Source organism: Conger conger, chromosome 17 (genome assembly GCF_963514075.1).
Source record: "Conger conger chromosome 17, fConCon1.1, whole genome shotgun sequence".
Classification (NCBI taxonomy): Eukaryota; Metazoa; Chordata; class Actinopteri; order Anguilliformes; family Congridae; genus Conger; species Conger conger.
In genome coordinates this window covers 16,053,528-16,077,008 of record NC_083776.1, presented here as the reverse complement: position 1 = coordinate 16,077,008, position 23,481 = coordinate 16,053,528, and the positions used below count along the sequence as shown (strand labels likewise).

At 40.2% G+C, this 23,481-nt stretch overlaps 1 protein-coding gene across 4 annotated transcripts; it reads left to right on the top strand.

Moving 5' to 3' along the window:
* The first annotated feature begins 12,299 nt into the window (after positions 1-12,299).
* On the top strand, positions 12,300-20,094 carry LOC133116767 (neurogenic differentiation factor 1-like). Of its 4 annotated transcripts, none has more exons than XM_061226684.1 (2): positions 12,300-12,355; positions 18,045-20,094. In XM_061226684.1, the coding sequence occupies exon 2, from the start codon at positions 18,054-18,056 to the stop codon at positions 19,116-19,118; it is 1,065 nt and encodes a 354-aa protein (XP_061082668.1). In that variant the 5' UTR covers positions 12,300-12,355; positions 18,045-18,053; the 3' UTR covers positions 19,119-20,094. The 4 variants fall into 4 exon arrangements, 3 of the variants coding, with proteins under 3 accessions (XP_061082668.1, XP_061082667.1, XP_061082669.1); XR_009705905.1 differs by lacking the exon at positions 18,045-20,094 and adding an exon at positions 14,722-15,046 and having other exon boundaries at positions 12,324-12,475; XM_061226683.1 differs by having other exon boundaries at positions 12,324-12,475.
* The last annotated feature ends 3,387 nt before the right edge of the window (positions 20,095-23,481 follow it).

Below are 23,481 nucleotides of genomic sequence, written 5' to 3'. Positions count from 1 at the left end.
AAGTATAAATTCTGAGTGTGCTGTACGGCGGTGTTATCTAGAGTTAATTTAAATCTACTTTCCTCTGGGCTTCTTTTGAAATATATTATCTTTTACTTTTTAAATTCATTGCCTGGGCCCAGTTCTGGCAGTATTAATTTTAACCATTGTTCTGTAGGTCCAGGTCATCTCTCTCTCTCTCTCTCTCTCTCTCTCTCCAAGACGATTTTGGTATTCAAAAACTTTTCTGAAACTGCAACTAGGCAGTTACAGCACTGGTGTAAAAATTGAATTACAAATAACAAGTTGCAAATAAGAAACCAATTTAAGCCTTGTTTAAAACCTTTAATTTGACCAAGACAAAAAAGAATCAAAACTGGACTTAGCCATCAGGCTAGCTTCTCTATTTGGAGCAGAACATAACCAATATATGCAACCATAGCAACATGCTGAAACAGTACTTTGAGGGTGAATTGCTAGACCATCTTATCATTTCTTTTTTACAAGTTTAGAGTAGCCTGCAGGCTAAGGAGTACAATAAATAACTGACAGACTAGCTTGCCATCAAGCCAAGGAACACACAGCCTGATGCACTTCAACAAATGAAAATACCTGAACAGTATCGCTGGTTAACATTTAAATATCCACCCAGTAAACTTACCCAGTTAAAGGGTAGCAGCATGACATCAGAAACACTTATAATGCAGCTGTAGCAATCTTCCCTTTCTTATTTAGAATGAGATGATGTCCACTCGTAAGGTGTGTGTTGGTTTTCTATGCCACCCTTTAGCACATTGCTCTCGTCATTGCTCTTAGCAATGTATTTGAACAGTGTTTTACGTCATCTACTTTGCAGTTACCTTTTAGGCTACACAAAATATTAAAATAGTGTGCTGATGGAAGGACCTGGAATGCAAATCCAGTCCGAACATTCTTCTTTCGTTTTTTCATTCTTTCCTCTTCTCCAACAGGAAAGAAAAATGAGTGTTGGAGTCACTGCCAATGGTCACCGCAGTAGCAGTAGCATTGAATGCCTATTGGCAAGGGGCGCAAAAATGTACACCCTGTCAGGTTTCTGGCAGCAGCCAATGAGTGTGGCACAAAAACGTCACCCAAAAGAGAAAACACGCCCCTCCAATTGAACACCTACTACAGCTACTGCAGCCAAAGTAAAAAATAAGTAAATAAAGCAGGCAAATTCTCCAATCATGGATAATGATCCAATTACTCGTACGACACTCATGCTTGGAAAAAAGTCAATAATCGTTACGGGTACTCCTCTAAAATGAGTATTCCGCTCACCCCTATGCATGCACACTCACACACAAACACAAACACAAACACACACACACACACACACAGATTGCATACTCTTCAGGGCGTAGCTTGGGTTCTCCAGCTCCATGCGCTGTAGCTGAGCCTCCTGGTACACTTTGGCGCTGATGCCTCGCAAGTTGGAGGAGGTGTGGACGAATCGGGAGGGGATCTTGGAGGCGGCGGCCGGTTCTTCCGTGCCGAAGCCCAGGCTATACAGCATGTCCTCAGGGTCCGCTTCACAGAGCTCCAGCAGCTCTGAAACACTGGTCCAGAGAGTCCAAGCGGCAGGTCACAAACACATATTTCAATTTTAAAGGTCATGTGAACTTAGACAGTGCCTGCTTCACTCAATAAATAAAGGACAAACCAATGCATGTACTGCCATTATATTGAATCCATACTCGCAATAGCGAGTATAGCAAAGCCATCTTCAGTTTCCCAAGCAATTCGTTTCTCACTGAAGCACAGGGCCTATTTTATGTGCTTCTTCCGAGAAGAACCTGCAGCCAGAAATCTGCCACAATGTAAGATCGTGAAGATAAATGTATATGCAATTTATTCAGCCATAATTTAAAATCGAAAATTCTATAAAGGTTCTCCACATATGTAGGCAACAGATGTTGCCCATACATTGCATTGCAAATCTGTCCCAAAGTCATTATGTTCATGTACATCAATTGTATAGCATGATATATGATTTTATAGCACCCTCATGAGTCCAAACGTGTCATGAGTGTCAGCCTGCTCGGCTACTGCCCGGTTGTTGCCTCTTGGCCTTGCTAGAGGGCGCTCCTGGCAAATTTTCTTTCTCTCCAGCAATTAGCAGGTGTGATCATTCGCAGGTGTGCCCTGCTCCATTTAAGCTCTGCTTTCCCCTGTCACATTCTGCCACGTTCACAAAGCCAGGTAGACGTTAGCCGGAGGACTGCTCTCCTTTTCATCAAAAGAAATGCAGGAACTTCCTTTAGCTTGGGGCTAGAGTTAAGGTTTAAATACTCCCTTCATCCTTTCTGTTTCTTGCCCTGTGCTGTGTTTCTTTCTACATGGCGTGCTGCCCAAATTTAGGCAGCCGCCTTTGTTTGCCTAATTTCCTTCTCTTAACCTATATTCCTGTCCTAGTCCTAAGAGCCCCCTCGTCTTTTGATGAGCGAGATGTAGTGTTTCCTGAGGTGATTCCTTTCATTGTCCAAATTACCTCGTTCCAGTCTGTGTAGACTGTTTGCCCTCTTCTCTGGGTTGTTTTTTGTTGGCATTTTCGCTGGGGAGTTTTTTCCCGTTATGTTTTTCACCCAGTTCACTCGTGGTTACCCCTTGTGGGTAACTTATTGACCCCCTCCTGGTCACATCTGGTCCTCCCACCCCACTTAAAAAATGAAGTAAGGAAGGGTCTGAGAGCCAAGACTACATAAAGTATAAATGCATGTGTATACAGTATAAAATATTTAATATATAATATACAAAATTGTATTCATATTTTTAACTTCTAAAAAACACTTCTATATGTGTTTTTATGTATCATGCACTCCGTGCTATAAGTGTTTTTATTTATCATGCACTCAGTGTTATAAATGTTTTATTTCTTATTCACTCAGTGCTATTGTCATGGTTTTCACTGCCTACTTCTGGAAATTCCAGGATTTACCTCTCGAGACCTCGAGAGGGCGTGCCGGCCATGTTCAGCAGGAGAAATTACTTCCCGCATGTGGAATGTGGATGTAATCATGGCCGATTGCTGTCAGCTGTGTGGAGAGCTATTTAAGTCTCTTCTTGGCTCTGCTCTGAGCTTTAGTGTTTCATTTTGATACGTACACTGGGCCTATAGATGTATAGATGTAGTTTGTTGGAGGACTGAATTGCTTTGAGTCTGGAAAAGCATTCACTTTTCTCTTTAGAAATTAGTTAGATATGCAGGGACCGGTAGTTTGGTTTCTCTTGGGTTGGTTGGTTCCCATGGACCTTCCCTATATTGGTTGCTTAGGCCCTCTTCTGTTTGGAGGTGCGAGTGGCGGAGTTTGCCCTTTTGAGACTGCCATTCAGGAATCTCGTTTTTTTTTCTTTTTCTGACCATTCTAGTTCAGGTCAAATTTTCGGTTGGCGAATCGCCGGGGAGTTTGGTTCCCTTTTTCAGTTTTTTTTTTCACACAAAACTTGCCCGCTTCATCGGGCATTCCATGCTAGTTTGCACTTATCCTGTTCGACCGATTTCATGGTTTTCTTTCAGTTGGCATTTCGCCAGTGAGTCTCTCTCCCATTTTCGGTTTTTATATTCCTCTCCTAGTGGCCCCACACATTTGTGAGGGGCTCCTAGCTTATTTCAGTGGTTATCCAACTTATTGTTGGTAACTTTGTGATCCCTTCCCGGTTGCTCTTAGTCTCCCGCCCCTGCTCCTTCACAGTTCTAAGTGCACTCAGTGTTATTAGTGTTTTTATTTCGTATTCATTGAGTGTTATTAGTGTTTTTATTTCTTATTCACTGAGTGCTATAAGTGTTTTTATTTCTTATTCACTGAGTGCTATTAGTGTTTTTATTTCTTATTCACTGAGTGTTATAAATGTTTTTATTTCTTATTCACGGAGTGTTATAAGTGTTTTTATTCATCATGCACTCAGTGCTATTGGTGCTTTTCTTTCTCATGCATTCAAACCTGGAGGTTTTCCCAGGATTCAGGGCATTCAGCATTTTTGTTTAGCTGGCTACCACACAAAAAAGGCTTGCTTTCAGGTGATACAGAAAACTAGTCGCAAGGCCCTCATATGAAAAGCTCTGTTTTACAATGCAGAACGTCCACTTTGGTTTTAAGATCATGCTTCCATCTGCATGCAACATATAACCAAATCATTCATGTAAACTGGGATATTTCCTCTTATATTCCTTTGTTTTTCATCCCAAAAGTATATGTACTGTGTATATATACTGTATATAATTAAAGCAAATATATTTATCTTGAAAAGAGGGAGCTGGTGTTGTTTGGAGTCTTTTAATCAGACAAGGTGGGAATGATAATCCCACAGACAAAATAATTGTGTTTAACTGTTAGCACACAGCCATGGGCGGAAAAATTAAGTCACAGGGAGTCACTCCCCATTGTTGTTCCAAATTTCATAAGAATCAATGAGGTAGTTAGGCCTGAACTGAGAAAATATTAATGCTGGTCAGTGTTCCTCCTGACAAAAATAGTTCCTCATTAGGGACACTTAGGATGTAATGGGGAGGGAGGGATCTACCACTGCAGCAATTCTCTACAATAGTTCTTTTCTTTTTATTTGTAGCTGCATAGATAGTAGTTGTACACCAATTTCACATTCAATCTGCATTTTTTTGGTTGGGTTTTGAGGCCTGAGGACAGGGATCTTTGCATCAAACTTTGTGACCCTCAAGCAACATGTAACACAGGGGCCCGGGTTCCCGGCAGTCTCGTGCTCTATGAGTGCCACCAGGTGGCCAGCGTGTGCCAAATTGTCACCTGAAATTTGTCCACCCACACAAGCCTCTGAAGTCTGGTTAGCCTCAGAGACACTAAGGGTTGCTTGATCAATGGGCAGTAAAAAATAAATCAAAAGAATCCAAACAAGAAGAGGTTCCAGCATCTTGTACACCCTTAATAGTAACAATGATAATAATGTGAGCGCCTACTGGCCCCACCTGGACACAGAGCTGCTTGTGGAGGCCACACTGAGGCTCCTCCCGCGTAGGGTGCAGCCCTCGTCCCTCCACAGCGGCCTGGAGCTGCGGTGGAAGAGACAGGCGATCAGCCAGGGCCGCAGCACAGACAGGAGGCTGAGGAGCAGGCCGCGGGCTGGGGACTCACCGTGGGGACTCCGCTCCGGAGCGCTGCGGCTGCAGGTGTACGGCTGTGGAGAGGAGCGAACGATGAGTGAGGCAGAGAACCGAGTGAAGACCCCACTGAGCCAATGGAGGGTCAGTGATGAGGAGGATAGACCTCACAGAGTGACTGACCTCACAAACACACTGGAGTGTCAATGCTGAAGAGCATAGACTTCACAAACACACAGGAGTGTCAGTGCTGAAGAGCATATACCTCACAAACACACTGGAGTGTCAGTGCTGAAGAGCATATACCTCACAATCACACTGGAATGTCTATGCTGAAGAGCATATACCACACAAACACACTGGAGTGTCTATGCTGTAAAGGACACACCTCACAAACACACAGGAGAGTCAATGCTGTAGACGATAGACCTCACAAACATACTGTTCTCAGAAAGCATGAGATTTGTTTGAAATTATTTGAGCCTGTTGTTCCTGGGGTCTTATCTAGCCATTAGCACAGGAAATGCTCTGTGACCCTTTCCCTTTTACTGCCTGAGCCATGTCGCCCCAATGTTTGTAACATCATTAAGAGGAAAGAGAGCATTGGTAAGCTCAGTCATTTCAAAGGACCTGGAAGACCACTGCAGTTGATGACTGAAGAGTATTCTTCACAATGAAAAAAACCAAACACCTGTCCAACTGATCTGAAACCCTCTTCGGGAAGCAGTGTATGTCAGTGACTACTACATGCAGAAGACTTCATAAACAAAACTACAGAGGCTACACTGCAAGATTCAAATCATTGGATAGCCACAAAAACAGGATGGGTAGGTTACAGTTTGCTGAGAAGTCCCTAAATGAGCCTGCAGAGTTCTGGGAAAAGGAATTGTGGATAGATTCACTTGTATCAGAGTGATGACAAGAACAACGTGTGGAGGATAAAAGTAACTGCCCAAGAACCTACAATCTGTCAAATATGGTGCTGGTGGTGTTATAGTTTGGGCATGTATGGCTGCCACATGTATGACTGTGTTAATTATGGCTATTAACACCAAAGACTGCACTGGTGAATGAACTAGTTACTGAGCACCAATTTGACATCATATGTTGGACTGAAACTTGGATCAGCTCAAATCAAATGACTTTTGTTTATGACTGAACAAACCTCCCTTCCAACTTTTGATACATTTGTAGTTTTAATTAATTTTAATTTTTTAGTACTTAGCTTTGCACATCTGGACAGGAGGGCATGTGTTTACCCTTGGAATAATCATGAGGCCACCTGGCAAATATCAGAATTTGCACATCTTCTATCTACCCTGGTTGTAAACACAGAAAGGGTTGTGATAATTAATTAGATCACCATTTTGTCTATTATAGCACTCCACTGGATTCTCTTAATCTGTGGATCCACCCACAGCAGTCATACTCTTGATCTGGTCCAAACCTGATAGCATTGAAATTAACCATGTAGCCACCTTGCCCCACAACCCAGTATTATCAGTCCATTCTCTTATAACCTTCAGCTAACCATTACCCTGCTATGTGAACCCACATTCCAAATATTATTTTCGCCATTTAATGTGCTCAGATCCTGCTAACTTTATGAATGAGCTCCCTGGATCAGAAACAAATCTCAGATACCTGTACAGCACAGCTGAAGACTGGCAGTGTCCTGCCTTCCTGTAATGTGCAGTCATAAAAACTTCCTAAACTTCTCTGACAGCAACGTCTGAAAGATATGGGACACGATAAAAGACCCTGCTCAGTCTTCTGCTCACAGGCACCTCCTCCACCACACCCCACCCACAGACATGGGTTATTGTATTAAATTATTGTTCATATTAAATTCAGTAATATACTGTATATTTATTGATCTAAATTTCAGTGTGCTATTATTTGTTAAGCTCAGTGCCTGCTTGGGGCCAGCCAGAAGCAGATAGGCTGCCTCTCTGTGCTGGGTTTGTCCTGTTAGTCAGGGAGGTTTTACTGCCGCTGGTGCCCTAGGGCTTGGTCTGAGGCTCTCTCATGCCTGGGGTCTATGTAAAGCTGCTTTGTGCCAATTTGTGTTGTAAATGCACTATTGAAATAATACTGAAGAGGCCTGAAATTATTTCATATCCCCAGGTACAACCTGTGGGCCAAGTTGAAACAAAAACTAAAACTGAAATAATAATATAAAACGGAAAGTAAACCATCTCTTTAAAATGTGATAATGAGCATAATTGTTCACATTTCTACTCACATTACAAATCAAATATGGTTCAGCTTATTTGTGAATCCAGGAAATATAACTAGTGGTTTGTAGTTTCTCTTTGATACATTTTACAAATTAATTACAGCGATAGATACTATGTGTCTATCATTCCCTGAAATGTATTTATAATGGCAAGTTAAATTGGAAAATGGCAGGTACAAACATCACAGTATTGCTAGCAACAGTTCTGGAAGGAAGAAGTCATTTTCAATTGCTTTCTAAAGTTTTGCATGTTCTGTGCTCGTGCATATAAAGCAGTTGGCTTGCGCATATTGCAGCTTCTGACTGTCAAATTCTGTTCTCTGGCTTCACAGAAAGTTTCATTTGAGCCAGAAATGTACACTCATTGATCACTTTACTGACAGGAAGGTGACAATAACACAAATAACCCCACATTAAATAGTTGGCATTTATATAGCGCCTTTACACATTACAACAGTGGTATGCAGAAGAGCATCTCTGAACACACATCATAACTCTAAAGAGGATAGGCCACAGCAGTAGAAGACTATTAAAATAAGTCAATAAAATAAATACCTAATAAAGTGTGCACTGAGTGTATGTGTGTCCCCATGGAAACGAGCACGAGAATACTAAGCACTGTTTTTTTTTTTTCTTCTACAACCATTTAGCTAAAATTTGCTAAAAGAGATTTGTTGTGTGTGTGTGTGTGTGTGTGTGTGTGTCTGTGTGTGTGTATGCTTGTGTGGATCCCTTAAATACAACATTAAGATGTTTTTTTTCTGATCAGAATTGCAAAGAAACCTTAAGGCTGAACATTCATACATGAGTTACAGCTTTTCAGAGCACTCAGTACCCAAGCCCATTCTTTTTTTTACACCTGCTCACATTACATGCTGATATAAAAACAAATGATAATTGCTTTGTTTCTATGACAACGCCATTACACATTAATTCCCTTACCTATAATAAATAAATAATAAATAAAATAATAATAAATTGCCCTGTAAAATGGGCCATTTGTTTTTTAAAGGAAACTATGCAAAACAGCAAATAAAGAAGAAAATCTATTTGTTAATTAAAGCTCAAACTTCATACAGGACAAAGATGTTACAGTACTAAAAATTGACAAATCAAATTAATAAGAAATTGAAATAAGAAATAATAAGAAATACCAAACACTACTGCAAAGTGAACAAAGTGAACCACAGCCCATACACCTGTGAGTGTTTTCACCATAAGTAGGTGTGGCTGTCTAGTTTCTGACACTCAGAACACAATTGAATTCTTCACAAGAGACTACTGCTTTACCAACAGACTGAATGGGCCAGAAATACAAAACCCACACACTAATAAAGAAACGTTTCTTTCTGCTGAAAGCTGCCCTTTTCCCAGAATGCAAAGGTTATCGAGAGAGCAAGAAACACATCAGCCGATCAGCTTAACTGCTTCGTCAACATGAAAGTGTATATTAGCAGACTGGTTTTTCCCAGGAACGGGTTGCGATTTGTGGCATCGCCGCTGGATCGACAGGCTGTTGGTGCTTGTCTGCGCTTGTAACGGGATTAGACGTGAGGCGATGAGAGATGATGTGAGCGTAAGAGGGGAGGGAGAGGGCGCATGTCTGCACACGCCCCGCTTACATCACACTGCGTGGGAATAAGAAGTGCAGCTTAAAATGATTATGCTTCAGGCTGCACCCTGCTCAACAAAATAGCCCTAGCTAGGTTGACCAGTTCAGACCAGCTCCCTGCACGACATGGTTTGACCAGCGCAAGCTATGTTTTGAAACAGCTGGTAGCTAGTCATTTGAAGCTGGTCATAGCAGGGGCAGCAGTGAATGAGTGGAGTGTGTGTGTGTGTGTGTGCAGAATTGATTGGAAGAAGTGGGCACAGCCCTAACAGAGTGGCCTTCATACACTCAGCATGGATGCAGGCCTACCTGTGCAGGTGACCGTGATGTAAAGGTAAAATAAAAACAGCAGAGAAGGGTATAATGGTCTACACACCCAATCACAATGTATATTCTTGCATATGTATATCTTTTAACGTGATCCCACTTTAAATATTCCCACAGTCTGTTCCCTTATGGATGAGAGAAGAAGAAATCTGTCCCTCAGTAAGAGGCAGTGCATTCAAAGGTCAAAGGTCAGTCTTAAATTTTAAAGAGAGCGCTAGTGCTCACCTTCAGCTCCCAGTAACAGGTCATCTTCAAAGCTGGATCCATTATGTATGTCTGTGAAGCACACACAATCATTGATTATCACACTGTGAAAGATACACAATCCATTCTTTAATATACCTGTGAAACATACGTAAACTCTTCTATATCAAAACTGCAAAAGATGCACATTCATTACATTACATTACATTATTGGCATTTGGCAGACGCTCTTATCCAGAGCGACGTACAGTTGATTAGACTAAGCAGGAGACAGTCCTCCCCTGGAGCAATGCAGGGTTAAGGGCCTTGCTCAAGGGCCCAACTGCTGTGCGGATCTTATTGTGGCTATGCTGGGATTCGACCAACCTTGCCTGTCCCAGTCATTTACCTTAACCACTACGCTACAGGCCGCCCCCACATTCCATTCTGTATCGGACTGTGAAGCACACACAATCAAATCTGTATCTCAAGTGTACAAATACATTTTAAAATGCCACCATTCCTTGAGAATTAGCATACTTCTAAACGCACAAGAAAATCATAAAATGACCTGCTTGTTCACATACGTTCAGAGGCAAAACATGAACAACCTACAAGAACTTCAGAACCTAAAACCCCTCAGGAAATACAGGCAATGAAACGGCCTACCTAGCAACACAAAAGGAAATAAGAGAGGACTATTAACGTGTTCGATTCTTACCTACATCAGCAGTGCTGACAGGAGAGTTCATGTTGTTAGCAGTGCCAGGAGACGGGGAGTGAAATACCGACCTAACCGGGGCCTCGCTCTGTCTTACAGACTGCCTGAAAATCCACTCCGCAAAAAACACTGCCTGCATGTGTGTATTTGCATGTGCGTGTATGTGTGAAAGAGAGCGAGGGAGGGGGAGAGAGAGAGAGAGAGAGAGAGAGAGAGAGAGAGCAGGCAGAATATGGGTAGGGTTAACACGTACACACACATATATACACTAACACTGATACACTGAAACACACTAACGCATACTCACAGGCACACACAGTGTGGGCTGTATGTGATGAGTGAGTTGGTTAGTGGGCTATATGTGGTGGGTGTGTGTGTGACTGAGATAGCTCCAGCTCACCTGGCTGGTGTGTAGTTCTGCTGTTCCAGAGAGGCCCCTAGAGATGTCCTGCAGAGAGATTCATCAGAGAACACATCGCAAAAAAACAAGCACACAATTCATGATAAGCTGTGACCAGCTGTATAGGTTTGCCTAGAGGTTGCATGTGTCACTTCTGTAAATGTTTTGTCCTGTGCCCTGATAAGGGACTACTTGGTAAACCCTGACCCTAAACCTGACCTTAATCCTGACCCTAATCCTGATCCTAACCCTGACCCTAACTAACCCAGAGCTGACAGTCCTGAATTAAATTTTACATTTTTGTCATTTGGCAGACGCTTTCAATCCAAAGCGACTTACAAGTTCAGAAGTAAAAAGAATCATAACGCTCTTATAATACCTCCAACATTACCTGAGCCATGAGCCATGAGTCATCAGGCATCAGGCATCTTTTCACAAATGGCCAGGAGGTGTTTAATTTTGGCAAAGTACTGTATAAAAGTTTCATAATAAAAGGGTTTATGCAATGCTCATCAAAATGAGGACAGCCAGCATTTGCCAAGTTAAATATGTAAAGGGAGCATTTTACTACTCCATTAACTGGCAAAGCATTCAGAAAGGGCTCAAACCTGGTCTACTGCAAAGAGCTGGCACTGCCTTAATCCTGCGTGAACACACTCTCTTTCACTCTCAGTCTCTCCCACCCTCTCTCTCCCTGTCCTCCATCTACCATATACAGTCCATGCCCCTCAGCATGCTAGGAAATTACAGAAGTATAAACTCTCAACCCCACTCTACAGAACTGAGATGTAACTCTCTCAGCTCCACTCTACAGAACTGAGCTTTAACTGAGAACTAGCCATTTCAAATCAAAGATTTGCCATTTTTCTCATAAAACGTTGTTAATGCAGGACCTGCTAAAATAGTAAGAAAATCTTTACAACCACCCACTTAGCCCTGGGTGAGACTGATAATGAGTCCTAAATCCAAAATATTTTGATAGAATTATTGATTGCAATGAGGCAATGAATAAATCAATGTATGGGTAAAATTATTATTATTATTATTATTATTATTATTATTATGATTATTATTATTTAGATAAAATATTGTTATTGTTACTACTATCAGTATTATTATACGATTAAAATGAGCTCATAAATTGCACACGCATTAATTGTTGGTTATTGTCGCAGCTGTAATATTATTTTTTTCCACAAGAGAGCGCCGTTGTATTTTCCATCATAGTCTAAAATTCCCAAATTTACCAACATATCAAGAACCACTCTGTTGCCAAACGGTAAACATTATTAGCCCATGTATACCTAATTAGCGGATGGCTTATTTGCATCAATTAGCGTTATTCACTCGTTATCTACTTAATCTCGCAAGATTTAATGCTCACGGGTAATTTGTTAGAAACTTCAGTGGAGGAAATGTCGTTTAGGCTACTTTTGGTAGGCTACATGCATATTCTGCTAGGGGATACGCGTAGCCTATATTAGCCTATAAAATAAAATGGAATGTATCTAATTCCATGAAGTCAGTTCCGATATATTGTGTTTATCTTATTAGCCATTTATATAAGTGAACAAGTAACAATATTTTTTCTATTAAAGCATTTTGGTGACTTGGCTACATAAATCCGTTTTTCTACGAACGGTTATTAGTAATCATATTGCCAACCGCGCATAGTCGTTAACCAATAAACGTTTAACCAATAACAATACCTGCTTTTCAGGGTTTTGATAATCAGCGGCCGTCGCTGTCATACAGCAGCTGGCAAGTTAACGAAAGCATAGCTGGCGATTAAATGATCTGGGGTGAGTTCCCCGGTCGCGACATGTTTTGAAAGTGCACGGCAAAGCTTATTTCATGCACAATTTCAAGACGTGCGTTTTTCAAGAGTATCACTAAAGATAGCCTTCTCTACAAATAACGGGGTGAGTTTCCCGAATCATGTCGTAGTGGCATTTTACGAGTGTTTGCCTTTTTACTACGACACCCTGTGACTAGTCGTGAGATTCCAAGTATTGCGTGTGCCATTGCGTGTGTCACTTTCAGCCTTAGTACTTAGTTTAGGTATCTAAACATACCTAAAACTATGTCCCCTACCCTACCACAATTTGCAGTTTGTTTGCACAAACCTCTGTTATTTTGATTCCGTATTGAAACACACCTGAAAAGTTAACTAAGGCAGGCTATCTTCAAGTATCCTAACTCTTTTGAGTTAAGCTACTCTTGAAAAGTTCTACTGGCGTCATGTTTTGGGAAACACGCGTGAAATTGAGACAGAGACAGAGACAGAGCTGCCTTGAAATTGTACATTTTCAAGACACGTCGCTATTGGGAAACTCACCCATGACTAGTTCAATTTTAGATTACATCTACGCATATGTGTTAAATTATTCAGGGTTCCTCTTTCACAATTCGTGGAAAATGTTGATGAATTATTTAGGAAAAGAAAAGCAAAAAACAACCAGAGGATGGCGCTTGATCTGCGAGGAGAATCGCAGAAAGACAGCATAACAAACGCCGAGTTTCGCCAAATCTCTGCACGAGTCTAAGCCAAAGTTAACCGTTTAAGATGCAGAACAGTGGCTGTTCCTTAGATCCGTTGTTTAAGATCATACAGGAAAAAGCTGTCCTCACAAAGCGTTGGCCATTAAATTACTTTTAAATTACATTTGACTTAATGTCGTACTATTCCGGTTACTCATTTTCTTATTTTATTTCTTTCAAATTCTTATGTTTGTGTCTGTAGGCTATTTCATTCATTTAATTCAGTTCATTTTTAAATTCTAACTTTATATTATATCCTGTTCTCGGAATAATTTTGCCTTTTGTTCTTCACTGTCCTTTTTTAAATGTGCAATTCTACAATAATTAATGTATTATTATTCTATGATGATGATTATTATTCATACTAATAATAATAATTAATAATAAGTAATAATTGTAGTATTATTTAGTATATTATCTATATCTTATTTTTTAAAAGTTCTGAAGTTCTGTACTTGCAAACAGATTTTAAGCCGTTTTTTCTTTAGCCAGTCCACCTCGCCGTGGTTGCCTCGTGGGCCAAGAAATTCATACCCGCATTCCTCTTCTCACGTGATTCATCACGCAAAAATCCCCGAGAACTAATCAGCTAACTAACTAATTAATGCTAATCTGCAATTTAACATAAGTCATTAGTGCAGAGAGCACAATCAAATGGGAGTCGAATTCATTTAATCCGACTGCCTATTCAAGCGAAAGCGTGCTGGGGTGAAACACCAGGCCTCTAACCGAAGAAAATCCCTTCTGATGACGTAGGTGTTGTTCATCAATATTTTATTCGAATCGAAATGGGCCTATGTTTGCCAATGTCCCATGCACTTAATGTATAATATAATACTGTGACGCCCGGTAGCCCCCATGCAATGGCAACATAAAACGGCCTACATTACATCAATCGTGTTCATTAATGTAGCCCACTGTAGTATTTCATGTGTCGTTTTTTGTAGGCTATTAATCACAGGTCATTGATTTCTTCTTTTAAGATATTGAAAGTTGCGCGTGTTTGAAACTGTCTGTCTGTTTTTGTCCGTCATGTTAAGCGATTTATGAATTTTATGAATTTTGAGTCTATGAAACCAAATATTGTTTGGTCTCCTATCAATTTGGCTAATATTTAAATACAGATCATCGTAGCTGCTTTGCCTCGAAGAATATTGCTTATTTTTGACAGTAAGCAAATTCGAATAACACAAGTTGCAGTTTTTAAAACGTGCTTTTAAATGTTTCTCATATTTTCAGGGAAAACATTTTGTATAGCCTATGGAGGTTTCCTTTCCATCCTTAAATTACCGTTTTTGGTAACTCATATTTACCCTATTGCCATTAATATTTATATTAATTCAGTTTAAATATTTAACACACTGTGTAATAAACATTAGTGTAATAATCATTGAATATTTGTGAGCTAAATCCACATTTGCATCAATTATTGATACACGTCTGATCTGACTTCCTGGCTCGCGCAAGAGGGGAATAGCGTGCTGCTTCCAGAAAAAAAGCTCCGACACTGATTAATGACTGGAAACTGTTATTTGGAATTATTGTTCTAGAACTGTGTACCTCAATATTCATATGTTCGCAGAATTGTCCCTCTTTTGAAAATACCCCCCATTTGTTTTTTCTACAGTGTAGCTGTCGGTGGTGCTGAACTTGCTTCCTCTCCTGAATGACACTCGGTTTTCATGGCAACAGTAAAGGCAGGCAAACAACCCGAGTGAACTTGTGCTGCAGGCAGGAAGGGAGTCAAACCTGTGGGAGTTTTATGAGAAAGATTAGCTGCTCTCTTCATGCTCGCTGGCCACTCAACGGTTACCTGGATATCAGCGTACAGGCCGGCGCTCTGCGAATCTGTGTCCGACTATTAACGGATGTTAAATATTTATGAACCCGAGCTGGACAAACACTGTTAATGACACCATGTTTAAAACATGTAAGGATCCGTGTCAATTCTTCTGAAGACGTAGTCAAGTAAATGAAATTGCAAGTTGCAATTTGAAGCATGTTTTCTTCAATAATTTGACCGTGAAAACATGAATGAATGAATATGAATAAAACTCCTTCAGGTGATTGGATTTTAGTCTTTGTCTTTATCCTACACTCTAGCATACAGCTTGCTTAAAACTTCATTATTTTCTTCACATTTTCTAATGGTTTTGTGACCTGAAAAACTATCGGTCACTTTTTTTAAAATAGGCTAATATTATATCATTTTTACTGTGTTTTTTATTGGCCACCCTAGACCGTTTTAATGTAAGCCTTTAATCGAGGATTTTAATAGAACATATTCATTTGTAACGTTTCTTCATAAAAAATACAAATATTTACTGTGTCAGTTCTTTCCTTGAGTGGAACGGTCTCGGGTTGCAACATAGGAAATTGTGCCTCTTGAAAATAAGATTAAACATATTTTTTTGAAGAATAATCAGAAAATTCACACTAAATAGAACCACTGGAAGCTTACTGTCATTGTGCAAACTATTTTTCGAATTAATTAATTGCATTGTATTCCTTTAGATCCCACATTCCCAAAAATACATATAGCTACTATAACCCCTGTCATTGTAAAGCCGGTAGGTCATCAGAACACATTTAAAATATGCTGCCCCTCGAGCAAAAAAGGTTTATTAAAACTGGAATAATGGGCTTTCTAAACCCCAGAAAGTGAACTATTCATTTTAAACGACTTTCTAGGATAGTCGCTATTTGCAGGATGCTATTTGGGGTAGTAAAAAGAAAGTTTTTGGATGAACTTTTTTTAATGAACTGTAAAGCCCAGCGTTGCCTATCACGTGGGTAGATTCTATGCATTATGTCATGTACATTATTGATAAGGATATGTCATTTTAAAAGCATTTCCATTATCTTATGAATATGAAGGAACCATCAATACTATCTTTGTATGGCCTAATTAAGAACAACAACACACATTCGTGCGACACGAGTAACCTAAAAATCTATGCTTTCCTTTTTAAACGAGGTGTTTCCCCATTTACAATGGCGGCCTTTAACCGGTCATCACGTTGATTCTTTTCAGCAGTATGTCAAAATAGAATAGAAAACAGCTGATTGGGGTTATTGAACCGTGAAAAGGGCTTTTGTTAGTAAGCGTGCAGCTCGCGAGGCCAGACCTCAGAACTACCGCCGGTAATGAAGATCTGGCGCAGATATAGCGAGGATTAGCGGCGACCCGAGGACTGCGCTATTTCAGACCATCTTAAAGCAGCGCTGAGTGGCGTCTGACCCACTGGCCTACTACACTTTTCTTATTTACCATTAGATTTGGTACATGCTGTTGTTCACGTAGTTACAGCTGATATCGCTGGTGATTTATAATAATGATGACGACGATGAGTATTGTGAGGATTAATATTAATAATATTATTTTGTTATTATCATGACTGTTGTTGTTGTTGTTGTTGTTATTATTATTCTTATTATTATTTATTTGTAGTAGTGGCAGTAGCCAAGTAATATCTGGTGGTGGTGGTTTTTTTATATCTTCCTTAAATTATATTTACCATAATCATCTCAGCTACACTATTTTGATCATACAAGCAATTTTAAAATGGCCCTAATAAAAGGAATAGTCTTTGTAACCCTCCCTAAAATCACAACATTTACAGACATACACCCACACATGAAGGCAAGGGCAAGGCCGACATAGTGCAAGAGAGGGATGGATCTGTTATTTAGGAGAATATGTCCTGCATGCTTGGAAGGGTTAATTCCTCCTGCGGGTACAAGCAGGTCCACGGAGTTTCTAACCGGCGACAGATGGCCACTTTCTTTTCGGCACAAAGGGCTGGGACAGAAAACTCTGTTGAATACAAATGGAACATGTCACGTGACGCTTAAGGCCGTTTTCCTGACGTAGTTCACCATATGGCGTGTGCCGGGGAAAAGGGGTGGAGCCTGCGGGCAGTCATCGGCGCAAAGGTATTAGCAGCAGCGATAGATGAAGATGCTCGGCTCTCAGCATCAGCAGCGCCACTATAAAACCCGAGCATCACGCCGCCAGGAGAAATACACCGCGCTGGACTGCCGCACACCGAGGAGGGCATGCAACTCTCTGCACAAGATTTACAGTAAAGCAAAGAGGTAGGCGCCAATTGGCTAAATGACTGTCTACTGCGGTACACTTTCAGCAACAATGTTTAATATAGGCTGCACATTTTCATGTATTTGATTTTATATTGTAGCAGAAAATTACACAGCTATTGATTGCCAAATTATTAATTTGTTACTCATGTTATGCATGCGTTATCAGTTCAAATCTCATTAAATATATGAATGAATTGAGGAAACAGAATTCTCCAATTATTTTCATTCAGCATTTTTGTTTAGCTGGCTACCACACAAAAAAGGCTTGCTTTCAGGTGATACAGAAAACTAGTCGCAAGGCCCTCATATGAAAAGCTCTGTTTTACAATGCAGAACGTCCACTTTGGTTTTAAGATCATGCTTCCATCTGCATGCAACATATAACCAAATCATTCATGTAAACTGGGATATTTCCTCTTATATTCCTTTGTTTTTCATCCCAAAAGTATATGTACTGTGTATATATACTGTATATAATTAAAGCAAATATATTTATCTTGAAAAGAGGGAGCTGGTGTTGTTTGGAGTCTTTTAATCAGACAAGGTGGGAATGATAATCCCACAGACAAAATAATTGTGTTTAATCTACTTATGTTCACCGAGTTACATAACGGTATTGTAAGACATAAGCGGATCCGATTTCATTGCAGCCATTCATGTTCGTCCGATCGTTTAATACAAGCATGACATCGCTTGCACGTCATATCTCTCTCTCTCTCTCTCTCTCTCTCTCTCTCTCTCTCTCTCTCTCTCTCTCTCTCTCTCTCTCTCTCTCTCTCCAAATGAAGATAATTTGGACACTGGAACCTATAGGGTTTGAAATTCATGAATTTCTCTCTTTTTTGACAGGGTTTGATCATGACAAAGTCGTACTCAGAAGAGGGCATGATGCCAGAATCCCAGGACGCAGCAGACTGGAATGACGAGTGTCTTGGATCACAGGATGAATGTGACATGGACAAGAAAAACGGGGAACGTATAGCGATTGGGAGGAATTGTGACCATGTCTGTGAAGATGCGAGTAGACTTGAAGATGATGATGATGAGGAGGATGAGGAAGAGGAAGAGGAAGAGGAGGAAGAGGACGGTGACGACCAGAAACCTAAGAGGCGCGGGCCCAAGAAGAAGAAAATGACCAAAGCTCGGCTGCAGAGGTCTAAAGTTAGGCGCGTGAAGGCTAATGCGCGGGAGCGGAACCGCATGCACGGGCTCAATGACGCGCTGGAATGTTTGCGCAAAGTTGTTCCATGTTATTCTAAAACCCAGAAACTGTCAAAAATAGAAACACTGAGGCTTGCGAAAAATTACATTTGGGCTCTTTCCGAGATCCTGCGGTCAGGTAAAAGTCCGGATGTGATGTCATTTGTGCAGGCTCTCTGCAAGGGATTGTCTCAGCCGACCACTAATTTGGTAGCTGGGTGTCTCCAGCTTAACCCGAGAACGTTCCATCCGGAACAGGGTCAGGAATTGCCCTCCCACATGCAGACAGTAAGTGCTTCTTTCCCTGCGCATCCCTATTCGTACCAAACCCCTGGTCTTCCCAGTCCTCCGTACGGTACAATGGACAGCTCCCACATCTTTCACGTCAAGTCAAGCTCCTACGCAAGTGCTCTCGAGCCCTTCTTTGAAACCCCGCTGACGGACTGCACGAGCCCCTCGTTTGACGGACCCCTGAGTCCACCATTGAGCGTGAACGGGAACTTTTCTTTCAAGCACGAAGGATCTTCAGACTTCGAAAAGAACTACGCTTTCTCCATGCACTATCCGGGCGCAGGTCTGGCGGGTGCGCAGGGTCACGCTTCTCTCTACGGAAGCTCGACGCAGCGCTGCGAGGTCCCCATGGAAACAATTACGTCATATGACGGCCATTCTCACCACGAGAGACTCATGAACGCACAACTGAACGCTATATTCCACGAATAGTGTTTTATTGTTGTTCAGAAACGTTCAGAGACTGAATCGATCAGTATCGGGGTATTTGTGACGCGAAAGTGCAGATATTACACGCGTAAACTAATGTATGTATGGTTTCTACTGCCTTTAAAAGAACCGAGGATGCATATTCCCATTCACACTTGTATTATACTTTGAACTTCTGAGCAGGGCAGAATGGGACATTGATGTGACCATTTTCAGAATGCATAAATCATGTGGGTCATGTAACAAAATCACAAGCAATAATTTGGAAGCTATGCAATTTCTAAATAAATAACGGGCCAATTAATTAAATGAATATATATTTTTTTCAACCAGCATTTTACTACTGATCGATCTCATACTGGTTGGCATACTGAATTATTATATCGTGATTTTGTACATAATTGTTATTTAAACTTTATAACCTCGATTATCTGTTTTATTCCATGTTGCTTCATTAATGTTTTATAAAACGCAGCTGTATTTCTTGGTAACACACAACAGTAAATTGTGATAAAGACATGTATTAAGTGGACAGATTTATAAAATGGCCTGATGCCTTGGTACTTCTTTAACTGATGCAAGGTTGCACAACATCTCAATATCAGACCCTACAAAACTGATCAAAATGTCCTGAAAAGGAATAATTGCATAGGCTTTTAGACAGGGCATTAAATGTTCTACTGTCCCCAGAAATATGCATCCAGTATGTTTTTGTCATTTGTCTTTTTGTTCACGACAGGCTTCCTTTTAATACAACGTGGTTATAAATGAAGTAGTGGGTCTAATTTAAAACTAATAAAAAATAAACATATGAAATCACCTGATGACATTGTTTCCCTGGCTATTGTTATCGTACAGTTGTATTATTTTTTTTTTTTGCAAGTGCAGTTGATGGCGTCACTTCTGTTTGTACGATGCTGTCGAGGCAAAGTGCTGTTTAAGTAAAATGTCAGTTCAAATAGAATCAATTCCCATGTAAGACTGCAAAGTTGTTTTTTTCATGGCACAATTGAGCTTTGTCACATATCTCTGAACTCTTATACTCTTATTTCAGATAGTATTCAACATTTTATTAAAAAAACAATTTCTTGTGCTTCCTCTATACTGTAATATCTTAGTGTGTAATTCCTATGGGATTATCGACTTGTATTTACTCGTGAAATACAACAAATAATTGTTGAATAAAATCAATTATTCCTATTTAGGCATTCATTTGAAATCCTTATGCCAACGTTAATAATATGTGGAAACGACAGTACATTTAAGATTCATAAGGAAAACATTCGGGATAAGGTTTGTGTCCAGAATGACAGCAGAATTGTACTCTGGAATGTATTGATGTGTCGATTATTTCCACAGAGCTATGAGGGTGGATCAAACCTCAACCATGTCTAAAGTGCATATTCACCATGCCAAATTGTTATGAATTCCTCTTTCCAAAAGGCCAATATTTGGTGCATATAGGCATATTCTAAAAATTTGGTTGGAACAACTTTGTGATTCACGACCTGTCAAAGCAATTATTTTATTTTACTTTTATCCAGGCAAAAACTGCTGAGGCACTGCCAACCCTCCGTATATTGGCCCAGTCAACAGAATATCTTGACCATTAATTCTCCCCATACGAATACTGCTTGCCCTACACAGCAACGGCAAGAACTATCTCAGATTAGATAAGAGAAATACCAGTGAAGTTATACAGAAGACGCGATCCATCATGCATCGTAAGAAAAAATTGAATTCTCATCGAGCGATTCAACGCAATTATCATAATTACCAGCTCCTCCGGAATGTTGTGTTACAAACAAAACGAAGCAGTTACGAACCTTACAACAGAATTTGTTTCAAAAACAACACAAAAGTTTCGCGCCACAACTATTAGTTATTTCCTTAAACCCCCTACTGCCATGGTCAAGGAGCACACGTATACGCGCAGCCCATCATTTTCAGGCAAACCGAGCGAGTCGCAGATGTTACCACAACAAGGAGGTTTAATTTATGAAAATGATCTTGTTTATGCATGAATGCGCGCTGCATAACGCAGCAGTAGGCTACATGGAGAATAACAAAACCAAACGATGTGACAATCCCCGATGGAATTAATCGTTCGATTGTACAATCATAAGATATTTACATTTCCCGGAGAACTGTCCATGGTCCTAAATATGTTTGGAATTATAACCCGGAGGAGAACCGGCTGTGGTCAACAAATCTAATTCTGTAACCGTGCCATTTTGTTTGGCCATATAAATACATTCCAAAAAACGAATTATACCTGATCAAATCTGGTTTTGCATGAAGAAGCAAACTATTTTAAATAATTGTGTTCTAGTAGGTTATTTTGTAATGGAATCTATATATATAGAAAGTAATACATAGTGCAGTCTGTAAGTACTGTATTTGGACAGTGATACACTGTTATACTTTAGGTTTAGGGTCTGCTACAAAGGTACATGAAAATGGAACAGTAATCCAGATGACAGGTAAAATTAGTAGTAGCCTATGCCAAAGTGAAGCAAAGAGGAAAGTGTGAAGAAAAGAAGGAACTTATCATGATCCAAAGCCTGCACCCATATCTGTGAAACATAGTGATGGCAATGTTATGGCTTGGGCTTGTGTGGCTGCCAGTGGAAGTGGCTCACTTGTCTTTATTGATGTTATGACAGAAGACGGTAGAATGCATTCTAAAGTGTGCATGTCCTTGCTTCAGGACAACGACCCAAAATATGCTGCTAAAGTAACCAAGGAGCCCAAAAACCGAATGTTCTTGATTGAGTCAATCACCCAATGTGAATTCGATTTAACATGCATTTCACACTCTGACGACAAGACTGAAAGCAAAAATCACCTGAAACAAACAAGAACAGGGGAAAAGCCTAGAAGTACAATCAATGAATAATTTTAGAGACTCAATAGTTCAATTCAGCAAAAATAACTGAAAAGGACGTGCCTTACAAGGTAACCATCCTGGTGATTCTGTTAACAATCGTCTTCCTCCATGGTAATGTAGCAATGGCAAGGTGTAATAATACATTCAAGTCTAAATAAATGAGTGTGGGATTCAAACAGTAAAGCTAATTCCATTAACAGGTGGATGACGTTTCCATGGCAAAGAAAAATTCAGTGCAGACCCCCCTCCCCAGTACACCAGTGAGATACAAGATGCTATTGGACAGAAAAAGAAGAAGAAAATGAGCAATGATAGGAAAAACCAGAGGATATGTACGGTTAATTTGTGTTTCTTTTTGTTTCTTTTTTCTTTTGTTTATGACTTTAATACCTTTGCATTACTGAACTCTACTGTCTTCTCAACCATATTGTTCAGCAAAGTAATAATAATTATTGCCTTATAATAACCAGCCAAAACAAGGTATATCATAGAAGAGATTTGTTTCTGCAGAAGTCCAGTCCAGCTCTTACACCCAGCAAGCATGAATTGAGCAATGTTGGGCCAGTTATGATCAAAAGTGTTTTTCTACACACACACTCAGTATTAAAGGTACAAATGCTTGTCGCTGGGGCAGTGCCCTATAGGTACATAAAACTGTACCCCTAGACAGCAATATATACAGTAACTATATTGAAAATGTATTAATTTGCTTCCAAAGAGGGCATTACTATACTTTCAGGGTACTGTACATTTGGGAAATGTAATCCTTGAAGAACAAAAATGTGCCTCTACTGTCACTTTATTTCTGAGAGTGTAGCATATATAATTCTACATCTGATTGGTGAATAGTTCATACATAAGCATAAAGTAAAGTGTCACAAAGAAAAGTATTAAGTATGTTGAATCATATATCATGAATACTGAATAATTGCACACTGAGCTCTAACCTGAACACAACAAAAGCAGGTTTTAAACAAGAAATATAGTCTTTATCTAACGTAAGTTCTGAGATGGCATCAGACTGGCTTCCTCCCTGGTGTGGCAAAGGGGAAGATAGAGGAACACACACACACACACACACACACACACACAAAACACACACACACACACACACACAAAACACACACACGCAAGCACACACATACATGCAGTATTTTACAACTTGTTGTCCTTGAGTAATTTGGTTCCTGGAGCCTGAGACCCCTGTGAAAGGCACGAGATATTACTTTCAGTCATATTACTTTACTTTCAGTCATATTACTGATATTCTCCACCAATATCAATACACACACAGATTAATGGTCAGCATGGCGGTGCTTGTATAGAGTTATGTGTGCACAGTATCACGTTAACGGGCATATGCCGTATAATTACACCATTACTCTTATCCAGCCATATGTAGGAAACAAGCAGACACCAGGCATGGCGAAGAAAGACAAGGGCCATGTTGCCAAAAGGGCATGTGTAACAGATGTG